Source organism: Toxorhynchites rutilus, chromosome 2 (genome assembly GCF_029784135.1).
Source record: "Toxorhynchites rutilus septentrionalis strain SRP chromosome 2, ASM2978413v1, whole genome shotgun sequence".
NCBI lineage: Eukaryota > Metazoa > Arthropoda > Insecta > Diptera > Culicidae > Toxorhynchites > Toxorhynchites rutilus.
In genome coordinates this window covers 256,771,641-256,791,898 of record NC_073745.1, presented here as the reverse complement: position 1 = coordinate 256,791,898, position 20,258 = coordinate 256,771,641, and the positions used below count along the sequence as shown (strand labels likewise).

The following is a 20,258-nucleotide window of genomic DNA, read 5'->3' as shown; positions in this document are numbered from 1 at the left end:
TAGCGCACACACACTACACACTATTTTATACGTGTGAATTATTTTCGTGTACGATACAAACAAATCTAGCTCACCTGTAGCGTTTGTCAAACCACGGTGAACTCAAACATCGATGCATGCAAACGTGATACATAGGAGAGAGAGCATGGTGCTCCCGTGGCCGAGTGGTTAGCGTCACACTTTATCATGCCGGGGGTTCGGGTTCGATTCCCGTTCTGGTCGGGGGAATTTTGCGTCGAAGAAACGGCGAAGTTCCTTTAGGAACGTTAGAGCCGTTTAAGAAAGAAGAAGGGAGAGAGAGGAACAAATCCGTTTTGGGGGAAGTCACATCAAAATGCAATGAAGACAATTTGACTGGGTAAAACGAAATGATATAGTCCATTTTATCCATTTCAATGCTTGAGTTATTTATCCATTTCAATGCTTGAGTTATTGGTTTTTGCTTGAATTTTGGTATCAATATCAGAAATGAGGTATCCTTATTTTTTTATATTCATATGGAGCACATTGACTCTATGATCTTCTGAACTTTAGAATGATTCGGAGGACCTATAATATCTGATATCTATATAAAATCAACTCAGTACATCTGATATTCATAGAAAAAATCTGCGTCATCGGTTAGCGTTACAATAAATAACACTCATTATCTTTTTATATTTAAAGCACAGCAATGTGAGCCGCGCAAGTGCGCTCACATTGTCGTGAAAATACATTTTCATTTCAAAAGTCTTGTTTTAAGTATTTGAAATATTTAAAAGTACTATCGACACGTTTTGATGTTGGATTACGTTTTCGGGAACATATAGGAAGTGAAAATAATACATCATTTCATGAGGGATATTTTTGATATTTTATAGTGAATAGCGTTGAAAATAGAGCTTCTAACTTCCCATAGATTCGAGTTGTTTCCCTAACACAGACAAGACCGTGTCAGATCTATCCCATGTTGAAAATACTGAATTCGTTCGCAACAAGATGGATTTTGCTGGAATCCGTCGTTAAACGTAACCTCCAGGTTCAACTACGGCCAAAACCAAATAGTGATTTTGAATCATTTGAACAACTCGAAGACCAAACATGTGTTTTGTTAAACGTTTCGCTATTGATTATTAAGTCGAACAAACAAACTGAAACGCCCGAATTTACTCAGATTAATTCGGAAACCACAACAATTTATCTTTCTCTCTTGAACAATATATGCCCACAATAACAAATCTAAGGAAATTTTGAACAGCATCTAACAGCGACTACCTGGGATATTCTTGAAATCAGGAAATATCAGGGAATTTCGTCACCAATCAGGGAAAAAATGCAATTCCCTCGATTATAATTTTAATTATTGAATTAATTAGAAAGTTTTATGGTACCAAAGAAATATATCTTGCAATTTCATCCGGGATGCGAAGGGATGTTAAACGCACTATTTTTAAAACTTGTGAAGCGTTGATGTATCCTACGATGAAAATCGTATCCTCTCTTGACCTTTCCGTCATTTTTTTTATCCCATTTATTTATTTTAGGCTCATTAGCATTTTAGCTGTAACAGAGCCGAATTTTAATCATATACATGTCACATGGTTATCATATCTATAATTAGCACATTACACAGTTGCCATTCGCCTGTATTCCTTCTATACCATTACATATGGTACATTTACACAGTAGCCATTTAGGCGTAAGAGTATTCTTTCTGTTCTTCCATTATCCAGTTAGACCACCCGACAGCGGAGACAGTTGATTGATCATTGTTGAGTTATTTATAGAACTCCATCGCTGATGATTGTTGCGTGGACGTAGCTATTCTGTAACAACACAAAGATGGTCAATGACGGCCCTGAGTTTTGAACTCACGATCGATCGCTTACTAAGCGAACGCGCGACCAATGTGGCTACGGAGACCACATTGGTCGACAATGACTTTTCCGTCATTGACTCCTATCAAAATTTGGACGTATCAGTAGATGCTATACTATTGTGCAATGCGATATGTGTTTCACGTTGGAGGGATAACATAAATAAAAATGTCGAGCTAATTAATTCAAATTACATAAGAGAAAAACAGATTATCGATAAATTTTCATTCACTTCTTTTAGAAGGCAAGGAAAGCCGGAAAAAAAGAGCTTTTGCATCAAATGATACAAAATAATGAAACGGCAACTAGAAGCAGAAGTGAAATTTCTCGAGGTGAAACGAAGGATATTTTGGAAAACGCATAGAAGGAAGCCCTTAGATTGCATAAAAATAGTTTCGTTAAAATCGTAATAGTTTCGTGAAATGCAATCTAAAATCACAAACAATTCATTCATTCTAAGATACTATAACTATAACTACATAACTAGTAGAAATTTAGTTACTAGTCTACAACTGGTTTATTCTGAAAAATTGATGGAAAATCAGAGATTTTTTTCGGGGTTTGAGTCGACAACCTGTCTAAAGAAGTCAAATATATCTATATCGGTGTTGAAGTTGTAGCAACAGGAGCTTCTGAACTGGACGAGGTAGAAAAATGACGAAGAAAGTTCTAAAAAAAATCAATTTGAATGAAAACATACCTGAGATTTTTTTAGATTAAAAACACAGATTTAATTGTGGCAGCACTGAGAGGGATAATATTTATACATTGTGAATTCAAGGATAAAAATGAAGTACACATATGAAAAAACTGGATAATATTTAGAAAAACTGGAAGATTTCAGGATTTAACTGTTTGACTGGATCGAGAAAAAAAACTGGAAGAATCCAGTTTAAACTGGAACAATGGCAACGCTGTTCATGCCTAATGCTGATTTCACACACATACACACACAGCTTGATAAGGAGAGGAAGCCCTGTGTATCGAAGTGTGCTACAACAAAGAAGAGCAGCATACGAGAATTTTTGTGCTAGTGCGGATATGTAAGATTATCCAGAATTTTTAATTTTTTATTTTTAGATAAACGTATATTTCATGAAAGAATGCTTTCAAATTCCTGCAGGGTAACCTTACTGTTGCATGTTGTGGGGTTCGATCACATCTCAAGCGGAATATAGGAGCAAAAGGGTTCATAGTTTTGATCGATATCTGAGTAGGAAGGAGAAAGTCTGATGTGAGTTGAATTAAATTAAACAGAAGGGCTGATAGCTTTCGACTCTACTCCACTCTTTCGAGTCTAATGAGGTAATAAAAAATGAAATAGCTAACAAGTTATTACAAAAATCTCGATGCATTCTGAAATAATATCCGAAGTGATATGCAAGTGAATTGAATAATATACTTCCGTAGTTCTGCTTCGAAAGCTGCGGTCGTGTCCTAGGTACAACCCATTATAATTTTTTAATGTTCAAACAGGTAATAAAGCACAATATTTGAAAAACTTTACGACATCGAACAAACCGAAATTTTTATAAAATTAGCTCTTTTTTGATATGACAATGTAACATACCTGGTTTTCTATTCACGTTGATGTGCGATGGTTGCAACCAAGGCGCCTCTATATATACCAGGTGAAACAATCATATGAAATGCACTTTCAGCCATATTGGAATTGCTGTCGGTATTGTTTACAAACAGCATCAGAACGCTGGCGGCGGCTCTCTACAAACTGCTACGACGCATTTTCGAACGATGCCTACTATGTTCAGCTTTCGCGAATTTATGTGAAAAAGAAGGGATGATTTGGTAGAATTTCATTCTCATTTCCACTACTCTCGCATGTGAAAGTGCAATAATGGCGTATCCTAGCAATAACAAAACAAACAACCCCCGCTCTACAAACCGTAATCCCCTTCTTATTGAAATGATGATGTGGCTTCACCTGTTATACATTGATATAAGCGCCTTGGTTGCAACACGTGTGTGTATTGTCTTCACGCGCTATACGTGGCTCAATTTGCGCCTAAGCTTGCCACGCGAGCTACACAATCTGATATCGAAATTATTTCGAAAATCGCCAAGACCAGAAACACCTCTCGATACTATTCGGCCAGTTTTGAAAGACAGCTCGATGACATCTTCGGTTTGTGCATTCAATTTTCCAATTTTTTTTGTTTACATTGGCGCGCGCAATACACATTCGCAAACTATTTTTTTTCTCCTTTCTGTTTGTTGTAAACTCGGCGGACAATACCAGTTATTCGCATTTTGCTATGGAACAGAACGCAGATCGCGATCGGCCGGGTCGGACGTGCGGAAATTCCTTCCACGCGTATTTCGTGCGCACTCTGTTCGTACTGCGACTGCAGTGCAGCTCAGACAAGAGAGCTAGCTAGCTACTGGGGGTTATATTGAGAATAGTTACCGAATGGAGGAAGATATCGCGTATTCGGATGATTGCTTTCAGGTTTTCTGTTGTTTCTGTTGAGTGAAATAAAGCAAGATTTGCTGGCGTTATTGTTCGTTTTCGGCTGTTTGTTTCCGTCGACTATTGTGCGATTTTTGTAATATATCAGTTTTCGAAAGATTTACAAATAAGTGGAAGTGAATAATAAAGTAATTAAAGAGCAGGAGTACTGGTGAAGGTGCGTTTGAAACAAGAAGTAATGAAATCAGAAGATTGTATTATGCGAAGTGTTCAAGCAGGTGTACAAAGGGTTTATTAATCATGATTATGCATCACCAGAAAATCTGGAAGATACTGTTTTTTGCTGAAACGAAAAGAGAAAAAAGCCACCCTGGAAAGGATTCACGATGTTGACAGCGGAAGCGATTTTATTTCGGAGCCAAGAAAAGATGTGAAGGACAGAATATCCCTGACGGATGATATGGATGATTGAAACCGTTTTATTGAATTAAATCAACTTGCCAATCAGAGGCAAATGGAAGGGAAGAAATACAACGATTCGAGAGGGTGCTCATATTGTTACTCTATTTATTACTGAAGCACAGTGGTACTTGTCATGCTCGGTGTTTGCATTTATGTAATCTTTTCACATTTATCCAGCTTCATTAATCATGTGCCGTGTAGTATTGAAACCAGGGGTGGTGAATAATTATTTTGATAACTTATGCTGGAATCTGGAAATTGTGGTGTATTTTATTAGAACGTATTTTTATTTGCTTTTCCAATAAATTGATACCGTTCTAGGTATGCTGGTCTAATATTGATTACCTCTGAAATGTTATTTTCGTGGTTTTTATGTAGACTGAATTTGGCGAAATATTCTGAAATTTCATAGAGGCAAACCTGTTTTTGTGTGATTACATTATTTGTGCAAAGGGTTTGTTTGATTTAAGTTCCGAATCGACCGCACAAAAACAGGTTTGCCGGTATTTAATGCGTGGATTGAAGGCAAACAAGACAAAACAGTTGATAGCACACTTAAAATCAAAATGGTTAGGCTTTGTTTTGAAATCCTATCGGATTTGAAATTGCATTGAATTTCACGATCCGATCGAATTAGAATTTTTCCGTTCTGAAAACTGAGGGCCTGATTCTCGAATACACTACGAATACACTTCACGGTTGAAACGGAATGAAACGTATTCGCGATGACAACGGTACGGTGTCAACATCTGGATACAAGATTAGTTTCCCACTAAACTTATCATTATAACATCAAATTATCTTCAGATGAAATTTTTGTATGAGATTATTATACCACATGAAGAAAACAAAGTTTTCCACTCACATTGAATACCAGTTTGATACGAAGAAGTTAATTTTCATTAATGATTTTTTTATTGGAAAAGTGCTCATTCTGCCTGAAAACTCATCATTATCTTCGTCACTTCACTAACTCGTAAAACGTAGTTCAATGGCGTGTCGTTTATTTCGTTTCCACCGTGAAGTGTATTCGAGAATCAGGCCCTGAAATTCGATCGAGCAGTGCAAATGCGGCATCCTTGTCTTGTCGCAAAAAAAGTAAGATTAGGTAAAATTAAGCCGCAATTCCATCGAGGCCACACTAAACGACGTTCGATATGATAATTGTGGATACTTGCGCACATGTATTTTTATTTTTTCTTCACCTCTGCCACCTTTCAGCAGTATGTTATCGCTAAGTAAGGAAACTCTTCCTGTTTATATACTTTTTTTAAAAAAAGAGTTTTATTAAATTCCTAACCTACTTATTCCCTAGCCGACGTCCAGTGTGAGAAAAGAGAGCGAGCCACATGGCTGTGGCCTTTTTATTATTTCATTCTGCTGGGTATGCATATCGCATACCGCTGACGATGGATGTGCCGCGTGGCGTGGTATACCGGCTGGATTTCCTAACGCTAACTGTTCTAACAGTCCTATTCTGTATTCCGACGGATTTCCATTTGGTTCGAAATCGTTGTTTCGTTCGAGTTATAATTTCACTTCACATATTTCGAACGTTTTGCCCCTATAATTTTCTAAGAGAAACAGACCGAACGAAATGCAAAAACAACTCGAACGGAATAAAGAATGGAATTTAATCAAGTCGTTCGAAATATTTCGAAACGATCGAAATACAGAATAGGGGTGAAAATCTCTATTATCAACAATATGCCTTTGAATTCTTCTCAATAGATAAAATGTAGGAAATTGTTTAGATTTTCATAAAAATATGAATAGTATTTACAATTTTCAACAAGTACATCGGAAGATGGGCGCTGTCACAGGGAAAAAGTTTATCTTACAACAACTTTTTCATGTCGTGGCTATCCACATACCACGTGGACCGTTTAAGGGGGGTAGGGGGTACGAAAATGTCCATGCTTGTCCACGGTGAGAGGGTTGGGGTACAGATAATGTCCACGTGGACACGTTGAACAAATATTTTTCAATTGTATATGTTTTTGTCAGTCGAAATCAGGTATACAAACGTTAAATAGTGTCTTAGTTGAGTGGTATATGAGTACATTACGGTGCATTAAGATGTTTTCAGAAATAAATAATATCTGTTCTGCATTTTCAAGAATTTTAAACTTTCCGCTCATTATCCATAATCCGCATTCGTATTATCCATAAAATGGTTTTTTATATTTTCCCATATCATCGAACCTTCACTGAAATATGTATTCTGAATGAAACTTACATAAACGGTGAGTGATCAAGCCTTCATTGGTAGGGGAGGATCATTGTTTTCAACTTCTAACCTACGTCATATTTGATAAAAGGTATATGCTCAACATCGGAGGGTAGTTTTTTAACTATTTGTGGTCGTTTGTCTGCTCTCGGCCAACATACCTTTTTCTCCGTTCTGGTCGTGTGGCTGAGAGCATGCCATGCTCATTTTATATTTTACTCAATCAAGTATCAGTTTATGGTTTATGGTAGCGTGCAAAATAGCGCACACACACTACACACTATTTTATACGTGTGAATTATTTTCGTGTACGATACAAACAAATCTAGCTCACCTGTAGCGTTTGTCAAACCACGGTGAACTCAAACATCGATGCATGCAAACGTGATACATAGGAGAGAGAGCATGGTGCTCCCGTGGCCGAGTGGTTAGCGTCACACTTTATCATGCCGGGGGTTCGGGTTCGATTCCCGTTCTGGTCGGGGGAATTTTGCGTCGAAGAAACGGCGAAGTTCCTTTAGGAACGTTAGAGCCGTTTAAGAAAGATGAAGGGAGAGAGAGGAACAAATCCGTTTTGGGGGAAGTCACATCAAAATGCAATGAAGACAATTTGACTGGGTAGAACGAAATGATATAGTCGAGTCGGTAGAGGGAGATAGCCCGACTGACTGTTTAGTCGTTTTGGCGGAGAAACTGCGTGAAGAAGCTTAAAATTAAATTACCAACTGAATACGGTCATAGTCAGTTAGATAGTCAGCTGACTATCCTTAGTTGACTTTGACAATGCAGAGCCTTGCTCCTATTAATACGATCAATGGCAAGGTCGAAATCACATGTAGTGATCCCCGATTTTTGAAATTAATCGTTCATCCACTAATCGAATACTTTTAAGCAGTTTCTTATTCGATACGATTAATCGATCCAAATAATCGATTAATCGATTGATCGTCACACTGAGAGAAATAATTAGTTCGACTAATATTTCTCATTCGTTAGAAAGCCATCTGGAATCAAAAAAGTGTTCATTACGCCTGAAAATTAATTATTATCTTTTACGCTCCCCTAAACTCGTAAACGAAGCACATCTCGCATCGACGGCATTGAGCTTCTTTTAGGAGTTTAGGAGAGCGTCAAAGATAATGATTGATTTTCAGGATAAAACTGCAGCGGCTGTACGGTTTTTTTCTGCTCTGGGTTTGAATCGATTAATCGACGTAAATTATTCGTTCGCTTCGATTATTGGTTGTGCAGTAATCGTTCGATTAATAATCGATTTCTGTAGGAGGTATTCGATTAATCGATTAATAGAACGATTATCGGGGATCACTAATCACAAGCGATAAGTCTTTCTCAAGCCCCGGGCAAGGGGATATGATCCGCGAGTCAAGATGTGCTACAAATTTAGCTGTCATTGCCAAACCTATCAAATTACTCGGCGAACTCAAGGCAAATCTATGGAACAAGGTGCGCCCATTCGCTAACTAAAAAAAGAATTGTTTTTTGAAAAAAAAATTTATGTGAAATGTAATGATCATGATGATCACAAGGGTCTGAATGATAATATAAAACGTAGAACCCTAAACGTCATATTTAACTCGAAACAATCGTTAAATTCGTGAAAATTTAAAGAAGGTAGTTTTGAAATCTTATAAATAGTATGTAGATTTTTAAGTTATTCGATTACTTAAAACACGTAGTCCTGACGCTTACTTAGCCATTTGGTTGTATATTTCCAAATATTTTACAACACAATAATCACAAAAACTCACCATTATAACATAGAATCAGCATCAAACACAATTTCAGTTTCATATTATTTCACAATTTTCGAGGAAACGTATTACTCTATTACATAGAATACATATTGAATACAGAAAAGTAAATTTTCATTCATTATTTTTTGTTCTAGAAGTGTGTTAATTTCGTCCTTAATTTCGTTTTCCAAATGGCGCAAATCATTATGGTGCCTTCAACGCAAAGACAATAAATGAAACGCTTGCAGCGTAAAACGTAATGAGTATAATGAATATAGCAATGAGTATTTCATAAAGTATCAGTATATTCCACAAATTGTGCTCAATCGTCTTAATTTACTTTTGTGTATTTTTTAAATGGCTGCAGAAAACCACTTCACGTTTTGACCCACCTGGTAGTATGTTAAGTGCCTTGTTTTACACCAGCTTGAGAGTTTGGCAGTTCTCGCGAGTGACAGTGGTCGCAAATTGCATTTGCGACCCGGACATGTTTGACGCTGTCAAATCCTATGTGCTAGTATACGGATGCCCTCAGGCTGGTCTTTCTGCTTTATATTTGGAATTAAACTTGACAATTCTACGTTTTATGGAATTAACCGCATCGAAAATATTTTCTTCGTATTGGAGCATTTTAGGCATATTGTTTTCTATGTTCTAATTTTCGCTTCAACATCTGAACTAGTATCTCGCAGTCAAAGTTCAGTAAAGAAGTATGCCCAAATCCATTGGTTGTTTCTTCATTTAAATAGTTTCGAAACATTCTTTTGAATAGTTCCTCGATTAGCTTCAATTAAAACAACATTCAATTGTGCTAAATCTTTTCAGAAGTCTTCAGAAAAACTCTTCTCGATAGACACTCGTTTCTCGGAGATTTTCTGCAGGCGAATCATTCTATTGCCAAAAAAAGTTTCTTCTGATGTTATTTCATGCGTCATTTGATTATAGGTTATTGCAAGGCGCCTAGAAGTATATTCTGAGGTGAGGCCGTTTCGTCACTAAGTTGGTTAGGGGAGTAGTCTATGAATACAGTAGGGGAAAAGGGGGGAATTTGGACCACCTAAGCAAATCGCCTAATATTTCCAAACCAATACGGTCTAAATAAAAAATATCACATTGTATACTGAGCTACACTTGTTTTCTCTCAATAAATAATGTCAATAAATAAAGCTTCAATCTACCAAATATATCATAAAATAAAAGAGATGATTTATGGACATTAAAATTTGATGCGGGGTGATTTGGACCATCTGTGGTGTGATTTGGTCCAGTGTGTGTTTCATCGAAAAAAACATACTTATGCTTATGTAAAGTATTTTGGGATAATGTTACAACTAGTAACAATGTTTTGGGATCGATACCAGGTGTCTAGGCCAGATTCCAGACCAGAAAAGTTGGATTGACACCATCTCGAATTTTTCATGAATATTTTCACTGTTGGTCGAGCATTTTCAAACACTTTTGATGCTTGGTCAAAGAAAATCCGTTCTGGTTCGTTTCAAGCTCCTCCTTCTTCCAACGTTGTCTGTCCATCTTATTTTTGTAATTCAGCGGCATCTGGAATCAATTAGACCAAAGAAAAATCTCAGACCTGTAGGACCAATTCACCCCACAGAAACGTGTCCATGTCACCCCACACAACACGCAAAAATTAAAATGCAATTAATTCCATTTATTGTTATCAAACATACAGTTTCGCTACATCAAATAGTTCCTTTTCTGTAGGCGAACAGAAATTTACTGCACAATACACGAAAAGTTTGTTTAATTAGCGGGAAAAACCTTAAAACCACTATCGGAAAACTCACATTTTTTGACGATCAAAGTGCTTGCTGTGTTTATGCTACCGTTTCCCTCTACTAGTGAAGTTTCACCAAAGTTTTTTTACTTTAGGTACATACGGTTCAACAATAGAAGGAAATGACATTATAAAAAATCCAAGTTGAGCCGTAATTTTTGAGATAAAGGGGTGGTCCAAATCACCCCATATGACCAAATCACCCCGTGTTACCCTACGGAAGAAAGCAGAAGAGGAATTATTTGCTTGTTAGCGTGAAAGAGACAGACTGATCACGAGCGAGCTTCGGCACTAGCGTATTGTGTTTTGTTTACAAACAAAACACATAGGACTTCCAAGATGGCTGAAGAGTGATTTTAGCAAGTTGGCCCACCGTAGGATATACTTCTAGGCGCCTTGGATTATTTTATTTTTTATTTTTTTTTATCTGTATTATAGTGATTTTCAACTCATTTGGCTGGTTCGTCACTTTTTACTTCCATTTTTGGAAGAATGTCGGGAGTGAGAATTGAACTCGTGACCTTTAGCGTGAGAGGCATGGATGTTACCACTACGCCAGATCGCCTCCGCCTTGGATTATTGATTCAGTTGTGATTTTACGAAACATTTTTGCTTGACTGTTCAGTTTAACTGCAGAGTGAAGTCATCGAAGAAATGTTTCAAATTTCAGTAGGATTATTTAAGGCCCAATCGAAATGTCGGATGGAATCAACAGGGTTTTCGTTTTTGCTTTGAAAACAATCTCCACATTAAAACCAATCAAAAACCCGATATGTGTTTGTCGTTGGTTCTCTCGAAAGTTCTCGAAAGGTGATTTTGAAAGAGAAGTATTTTGGGCTTAATATCAATTATCATAGTGGGGTTATTACACAAATGATTAAATAGATTCCCATATGCATTAGAACAAATGGGATGAAAAAGAACGAATTTTTGTTTTAGTAATTTTAACCCACAATTTCATACAGCTGCCATAACCGATCCTTTCCTGTAGCCAACGATTTCACATATTTTCAAACTATAAGACATATTGGTAGGAAGAGGTATAATCAATGCTTTGGAACAAATTGAAGAGCGATGCCAATAACTTTTCGGACAATAGTAATGAGAAAATCGAAGAATAAAAAACAACCGCTACTAATAATAGAGCCTATTTGCATTATTTTTTTCGAAAAAGGTTATTTGATTTAAGATTATAATCAGAATAAAACGACTTCAATGTTGCAGGTCCCTAAAGTAAAGCAAATTGCGTTGCATCGAATGAAAGATGCGCTGCCTGAGTCGAGAATTGTCTAATGTAGTTTTGCTTCATGAGCACTCTGGAAGTCATCTGGATATTCAATGCAGAATGGTCGCTGGGAATTTGTTAATAAAACATATTTTCAGCGCGCTGGTGTAGTCTTAGCCGATATATGGAATGGAACGCGTCCTTTGAAAAATTTCTAAACGATGACGGAAAAGTTTTTGCATTTCTCTGACAACAACAGTCAAGTTGATATACTATAGCTGGATATTAGACAATTGAGAAGTTTTCGAACTTTTGGCTATTCAATTTTTTGTTTTTCTATCATTGAAAAAACACAAAATATAAAATAAGTCTAATTTAAAATTTCCTTTTTTCCAATTAAAATATATGGAAGAATGTCCACGTGGACAACAGGGGAGGGGTATAGTCAATGTCCACGCTTGTCCACGGAGGGGGAGAGAGGAGTCTAAAGCCGTGCTTTTTCTATTTATGTGGTATGTGGATATCCCTACCACTAATTCTAATTTTTTTTGAAGTCAAGATAGATATATAGTGTATTCGACAAAGTCTCAGATCTTATCTTGTCTTATATATAAAAATCTCGTGTCACAATGTTCGTGGTCGAACTCTTCCGAAACGGCTCGAACGATTTTCATGAAATTATGTACAAAAAACTTGGTAGGCATGAGAATAGGATGTAAACTATATATGATACCGCTAGGGTACCGATTACCATATGTTTAATACCGATTAGGGTGGCTCTATGCAGAATTTTTTTTTATTTTTATTTCTATTTTTTCTTAAATTTGACATAAAACTAAATATAACCTCACAGGTTATCCCCCATCTCCTATTTTTATTCGCGATTTTAGTATTTTGGTATAAATAACATTCAAATAATCGACCCGTAGTTTGTTTTTCAAAGAGAGCGAATTTATTTACGTTGTTAAATGACAGATGGCGCTAAATTCACTTCATTGAACGCATTCATCCTCACATGCGCCAATAACCTTAATTCGGCTAAAGCCATGCATATTGCCAGCGAGTTGGAAAACTTTTTGAATAAACATAATAAATTATTGAAATTCTTCATATCATACATGCTCGGTTTGCAAGGTGACGATAACGTTATTTTCATCAATTCTAATATAACACCGATTGGAGAACACATGTATACATTCAATGCGTATGTCGTTGAATACATTGCTGGAGTCATGGTAGGCGACTGCTCAGTGACGCGAGAAACTGTGATTCGAAAAAGAAACAACAGTCTGGAGTTCATCGTTGACATCCACCGTTCAAACGACACTCTCCATCTTCTTTATCAATGGTACTAATGTTTCTAATGTTCCTAACGTTCACCATCTCAACGTAGAATGAATTGCGAACGATATAGAGGTAGATAGCGAACGACTGCGATTCTAAACAATCAGAAGCGCTGTGTGGAAAAATACACTCACTTGTCAGACGCTATCATGAGCAACGCCGACGCAGCCTTTGATATTGCCTGGTCTAAACACATGCATTGTCATGATATTACAAAACGTGTGTTCAAACAAAAAAAAATGATTGAAATGTAGAATGAGAATCATAACAACGTTACATGTATTTGGTTCCGCACCTTGCGGAATTTATTCGGCTGGATGGCAAAATTACAAAAAAATTACCTCATATGCACATTTTTAATTTGTATAATTGACAAAATACGCCCTGAGGAAATCGATAGTGTAATTTACTCAAAAATTCCAGTCATTGAGCTTCGTGTTCCACTTCTGTGAAGCGTAAATTGTAATGTAATGTAATGAATTTTCGATTGAAGAAGAGAAGAGAAGAGAGAGAGAAAAAGAGAGAGAGAGAAAGAGAGAGAGATAGAGAGAGAGAAAGAGAGAGAGAAAAGAGAGAGAAGAGAGAGAAGAGAGAGAGAAGAGAGAGTGAGAGAGTGAAAGAAAAAAGAGAGAAGAAAGAGAAACACAGAGAGAGAGAGAAAGAGAGAATAAAAGAAAAAGAAAGAGAGAGGGAAGAGAGAGAGATAGAGAGAAAGGGAGAGAGAGAGATAGAGAGAGAGGGAAAGAGAGATAGAGAGAGAGAGGGAGAGAAAGATAGAGAGAGAGGGAGAGAAAGATAGAGAGAGAGGGAGAGAAAGATAGAGAGAGAGGGAGAGAGAGAGATAGAGAGAGGAATAAAAAAAGAGAGTGTTTATGTAATTCAATACAGTGTGATCAGCAAAAAGGACTTAGGAGAGACAACTCGCAAGACGTAAACAGATTTTTGAGATGCATAAACTGCTGGTGCGAGGAGTTGACATCGGTTACAGGTGACAACGGTACAGAGCTTTTCTTTTGGAGCTGTTGTCAATTGTCCGAGTGCCATGGTCATTTTACAGTCGATAGATTATTATTTTCTGCATCCAATGGTGTATGTAACACAATTTAAAAAAAATGGCGCTTGGTTCGTTTTGGCAGAACCCCGACTATGTGTGAACATTTGAAAAGTCTAACCGCACCGTAACGTGACCATGAGAGAGAGAGTGATAGAGAGAAAAGAGATTGCGAGAGAGAGAAAAGAGAGTGAGAAAGAGAGAAAAGAGAGTGAGATAAAAAAAAGAGAGAGAGAGAGAGAGAAACAAGAGAGAGAGAAGAGAAAAGAGAAAAAAAAGAAGAGAGAAAGATAGAGGAAAAAGAAAAAGAGAAGAAAGAGAGAGTGAGGAGAAAAAGAAAGAGAGAAAAGAAAAAGAGAGAGAGAAATAAGAAAGAGAAGAGAAGAGAAAGAGAGAGAGAGAGAGGGAGAGAAAGAAAAGAGAGTGAGAGTGAGAGAAAAGAGAGAGAAGAAAGAGAAAGAGAAAAGAGAGAGAAGAAAGAGAAAGAGAAGAAAGAGAGAGAGAAAGAGAAGAGAGAGAGAGAAAGAGAAGAGAGAGAGAAAGAGAAGAGAAAGAGAAAGTGAAGAAAGAGAGAGAGAGAAAGAGAAGAGAGAGAGAGAGAAAGAGAAAGTGAAGAAAGAGAGAGAGAGAAAGAGAAGAGAGAGAGAAAGAGAAGAGAGACAGAGAGAGAGAAAGAGAAAAAGAGAAGAGAGAGAGAGAGGGAGAGAGATAAAAAGACAGAGAAAAGAGTGAGAGTGAGAGAAAAGAGAGAGAGAGAGAAAAAAAAGAGAGAAAGAAAATGAAAGAAAAAGAAAGAGGGAAGAGAAAGAGGGAAGAGAAAGAGGGAGAGAGAGATAGAGAGAGAAGGAGAGAGAGGGAGAGAGAAAGATATATAGAAAAGGACAAATAAAGAAAGAGAGTGTTAATGTAATTCAATACAATCAGCATCATTGATCAGCAAAAAGGACTTAGGAGAGACAACTCGCAAGACGGAAGCAGATTTTTGAGATGCATAAACTGCTGGTGCAGGAGTTGATATCGGTTAAATTTCGTAAAAAGCAGCATAATTTGTCGGATAAAACTGTTAAAGATTGGAACAATAACATGAGTGAATTTTATGTCTTAGGGTGGGTTTAGACTAGTGATATATTCATGTGAAGAAATATGATGAGATTTATAGAAATCGCGTCAACCGTTTACACTAGCGTGAACTTCTATAATGAATATATTCATATCTTCGGTGAATTTATTCACCTGATGTAGAACTGCATCCAACTTTAGTGATTTCTCACCAGTGAGAAATTCACAAGCGTTTACATTTGCTGAATTTATTCAAGTTATATATACCTCGAATAAGTGTATCATATTTATTCTCACCCGTTTACACCTATTTTCACGTGAAAAAATCCATCTATAGCTATAGATCTCCCTAATGTAAACCCGCCATTAGATATTTTCAAATGTAGCGTAGTACGTAGTACGGAAAAATGTCTTTAAATGTCTTCACAGTCATATCGAATGAAACTTAAAATTCAAAAATTACTATTAAACAAAGTTTGATAGCTTATTCTATGTTTATTGTTATTGATATTTGATTGAGTGAATATCGCCTCAGTTCTTCCACAAAAACGGACTGTGATAACTCAATTTGACTATATGCATTCAGACCGCCTCAAGTTCTCCAGAATTTGAAATAGAAGTCGCTGTGTTGTTGAATTCATTTTATATACTTGTGGATTTTTTCTTGGATAACTTTGAAAAAAGCAAGTGAATAACCCCGAGACTAACTTTGGGCAGTGGCGAAATCTTAACCAATCAGGTTTATCCGAGGTGCGATTATTAATAATACAAAACTCCGAAACAAAAGTCTCCGTTGATTACTAAGCACAAAAGTAAACAAGTGACACAGATGAAAAAGCGAGCGAATGATACTATGAAAAAAGCCCTACTTCCTTTTCGATATTTTCGATATATTTTTTTTAGAATTTTATGGAAATAATATCTCTCAAAAAATCTCATACGCTATGATGCTGAAATGTCTTTATATATTTCATAATGTCTTCAAAAAATCAAATTTCTTCACAGTATGTCAAATGTCTCTTCACAGTATGTCAACCGATTGTTCGGTGTTTGGAGGAATATGTAGAGAAGAAAAATGGGAGGGTTATATTTATGATATAACCGCAAACAATTTTCGAATTCAATTGAATTCAACATATTTGCTGTGTAAATACAGAATTTGAACAAACGCCATGTATTGCTTATCTCAGGAAAAAAATTATGTTGCGTAGAAATATTTCCTATCAATTGATGCAAACTTCTTTTCGATCTATTAAAAAAAAGTCGGGCTATAAGTATTCGAAATATTTCATTTTTCCCCGCATGTTCTGTGTTTAGGTTTTCATTTTACAAAGTCCCCATCTAACGAGTATAAGGTCCCAAGCCACCGAGATGATGCAATCCGAAAGCGGCGGCCTTTCGTAAGCAAACCTGTGATATTTACTGAATCTTTTGTCTATTTATTTTGTTGAATTTTGATGATAAATTAATATCACGTTGACTCTTTTGACTATCTGCATTTTTTTTCGATTGTAAGTATTTTGTATGAATGAAAAAAAACTAGAAACAGAATTTTTAAAGACATTCGGCTACAGGGGTCTGAGGTATCACTTCATTCTGGAAAAAGGGTCTCTCGCCCAACATAGATTGAGAATCCGTAGTTTAGGCCATTGGTTAGAGGTGAGTCTGTCCTTAATGTTGGGAGCCAAAGAGAATCAATACCCTGGTGATAAGACCTGTCTAGTGTCCGGTCAAACAAGAGATTTAGTTTAGTAATTAGTATCTCTGGAAACTTTTCTAAAATGTTGTTCCCAATCAAATATTTTCTATTTATAACGAATCCTTTTTGGTTTATTTCGAGGCCCAGACCAACTAATTCTAATAAAAGCGAAAATACAAAGACATTGTAAGATATTCGTTTTTTAAATCGAATTTCATTGAAATATTCCTCCATTGAAGAGTGAGTCCGGTAGGTTCAACCCCATGACCCTTGTCTCATTCAAGTGTTGCATATACATGGGGCTGTCACTTGAATCAACTGTTGTTACTTATTCGTGCCCGTGGAAAACAAGGAAAGTCATCACGTGGATATAAATCTGTTCTTGTAAAACAACACTTTTATACACGCTATACTGGTCGTATTTTTCAGCGCGACCGCAGCGAAGAACACATTCTACAACTTAGATTGAGTATACTCATGCCGTAACCATCTTCCTGTGCCAAGTTGGCAGGTAGTTTTGAATGGGAATAGAAAATGTTTTTCCTATTACCGCATAATGTTGTTGCACGTTGTTAGTTTCCACGTTGTTCTCCCGCTATAGTGGAGCAAAACTCGCTTGAGACACACATAAAAGGTCTTACTTTCCGTTTCCTTTCTGCCGTGGTTATTATTACCTGTACCCACCCTGTATGGAATACCCACATAAGGGACGGAAAACCAACCACAAACGGAAATCTCCGGGGCGAAACGGAACCGTTACGATAGGTCTGTGGGTGCACGAGTTTTCGCAACAAGAGGCAAACGGAATCAACCGTAAAAAGTGGAGGTTGATTTGACTGTTTGGAGTGAAACCTTACAATTGGAGGAGGAGAGTTGACCGATATGATATTTGGTCACGTGATGATGTGGCTTCTGGAAGCCCAGCCAATCGTTTGGGGCATTTATTTTCAGCAATGGTTTAAGAGCGAATCACATCGGAAACCGAAGGAGGCTAAGGTCACAGACTTTCGGTGCAACTTGCAACATTCATGACCTTTTTCCGCTTTTATACAGTGCGCGTTTATCGAGTACTTGCTAGTGCATGTTTCATGTTTATTTTGTTATATTCGGTAGACTACATCTGCTGGCAACAAAATTATCTTTGTTGTTTCGAAAGTATTTGTGGATTGACCTCTTTTTCACTCACTGCTGCTGGATAACATAACTTATACGATATCGTTTGTCTGCTTTTCAGCATTTGGATGAACAGTTCGGAATGAAATGCGAAACCAATGTTTAGAGTGCCGTTATACTCATCAAGGGAAAGCAAATAAGCAATAAATCTACAATTAATAACCGTTGTGACGAGGCGTGAGTGGTAACGCAAATTCATGCGGCATCGAACAAGCACACCGTGTGTCCTGGAAGCATCTTCAGCAGGATGGTGGACAAACCGAGAATGGAGTACAATGGTGAGGAGATAGTCAATCCGTCACCAACTATCAGTAAAGGAACCGATTGTGGTAGTCCACCGCATGTTGTATATCTGACGGAAACTTTCTACATCAGCTCTAAGAAGAACACCGTTTTCGAGGTTCGTCTGACTGATAAAGGCCTTAGTTTGAAGAAGCAAAGCAATGGATCGACTAAAGAGCAGACGATTCCTCTGAAGGACATAATCGGCTGTCGATGTTTGCGTAGCAAACGGAAAACAAAGGGTAATTCGGCCTGTGCATGTACATCCATGTCGGGTACCGCTCAACTCAAAGTAGTTGAAGAGAACTCCGGCGAACAGGATGAGTCCGACGTCAGTGCTTATCTCTACATGTACGCTTACATCCTCAAGCGAAGCCGGAAGGGTGGATTTCGGGAACGCACAACCATTACGCTCAGATTTCGGTCTTTCGACAAATACGAGGATAACAACAAGGAAGCCCAGAAATGGCGAGCTGCGATCAAATACTTGACAGCGGGTGAAACTTCCATAAGGCCTACATATCAGCCAAAGGAAACTCGAAAGATGCTAGTGATTCTCAACCCGAAATCCGGCTCGGGGAAGGCACGGGAAACATTCCAGCAGCGGGTGGCGCCGGTTTTTGCGGAGGCAGAAATCTCCTATGATTTACACATAACGAAGAAGTCTGACTGGGCGCGGGAGTTTGTCCGGAATCGTGATATCTACCTTTGGCGGGGCATTGTGGTGGTGGGTGGGGATGGAATTTTCTACGAAGCATTGAATGGACTGTTCGAACGAGAGGATTGGCAGACGGCGATTGAGGAACTGACGATAGGAATCATTCCCTGTGGCTCGGGCAATGGACTGGCGAGAACGATTGCATATTTGTATGAGTGAGTATTATCTTATTTCTACTCAGTCCCTCACTATTCTATATTTATAATCATTGTTACATATACGAGTTCTGATTTTTTCGGATCATTCTAAGAACATTGTTTTCATTTGCACCTGGACTGTGTGCACGTGGACTGCTCTAAAATTGAACTTTAATCATTCAAAATTGAAATTATCTACAGTGTCGGAAAAATTATTGAGACCACTGCTGAAGCAAAAAAAAAAGTGACAAAACCTTGAGAAAAAATAATCCAATCCAGTGCTTCAATCCATTTATAATAATTTATTTGCAATGTCCGAAGAAATTTATAACATCTGTAGTTAAAACAATAATGATTCATTAAAGAATGCTTTTTAAGCATATTTAACAACTAAAATGATGCTACAAAAATTCAAAAAAGACCGGTTTTAAAATTCATGGTAAAAAAAATTGTAATGGGTTGTATCTAGGACACGACCGCAGTTTTCGACGTAGAACTACGGAATTATGTTATTCAATTCACTTGTTTATCACTTTGGATATTATTTTAGAATGCATCGAAATTTTTAAAATACCTTTTTGGCTATTTATTTTTTATTACTTCAGTAGACTCGAAAGTGTCGAGTAAAGCTATCAGCGCTTCTCGTTTATTAGGTTCAACTCGCATCAGACTTTCTCCTTCCCACTCAGATATCGATCACAAACTATGAACCCTTTTGCTCCTATATTTCGCTTGAGATGTAATCGAACCCCACAACATGCAACAGTAAGGTTACAATGCTGGAATTTGAAAGCATACTTTCATGAAATATACGTTTATCTAAATAAATGCAGTGTGTATTTATATTCCAAAATTCTGGATACTCTTCCATATTCGCACTAGCACAAAAGATTCTCGTATGGTGCTCTTTTTTGTCGTAGCACACCCCGATACAGCGAGCTTCCTCTCTGTGTATTGAGCTGTGTATGTATGTGTGTGAAATCAGCATTAGGCATGAATGATATCCGCTCGTTGTGTTATGCTAGCTCACTCGCATCTATGTTTT

General features: G+C 37.3%; 1 protein-coding gene across 3 annotated transcripts in view; it reads left to right on the top strand.

Moving 5' to 3' along the window:
• The first annotated feature begins 4,083 nt into the window (after nucleotides 1-4,083).
• Nucleotides 4,084-20,258, top strand: part of LOC129766601 (sphingosine kinase 1-like) — a 59,647-nt gene continuing 43,472 nt past the window's right edge. Inside the window, exons 1-2 of one of the 3 annotated variants that reach the window (XM_055767177.1) lie at nucleotides 4,084-4,501; nucleotides 18,138-19,231. In XM_055767177.1, coding sequence (XP_055623152.1) covers nucleotides 18,324-19,231 — 908 coding nt within the window. In that variant the 5' untranslated portion in view covers nucleotides 4,084-4,501; nucleotides 18,138-18,323. Of the gene's footprint in view, nucleotides 4,502-4,534; nucleotides 4,871-18,137; nucleotides 19,232-20,258 lie in introns of those variants that run through there. The other 2 variants (XM_055767178.1, XM_055767180.1) reach the window with 2 other exon arrangements.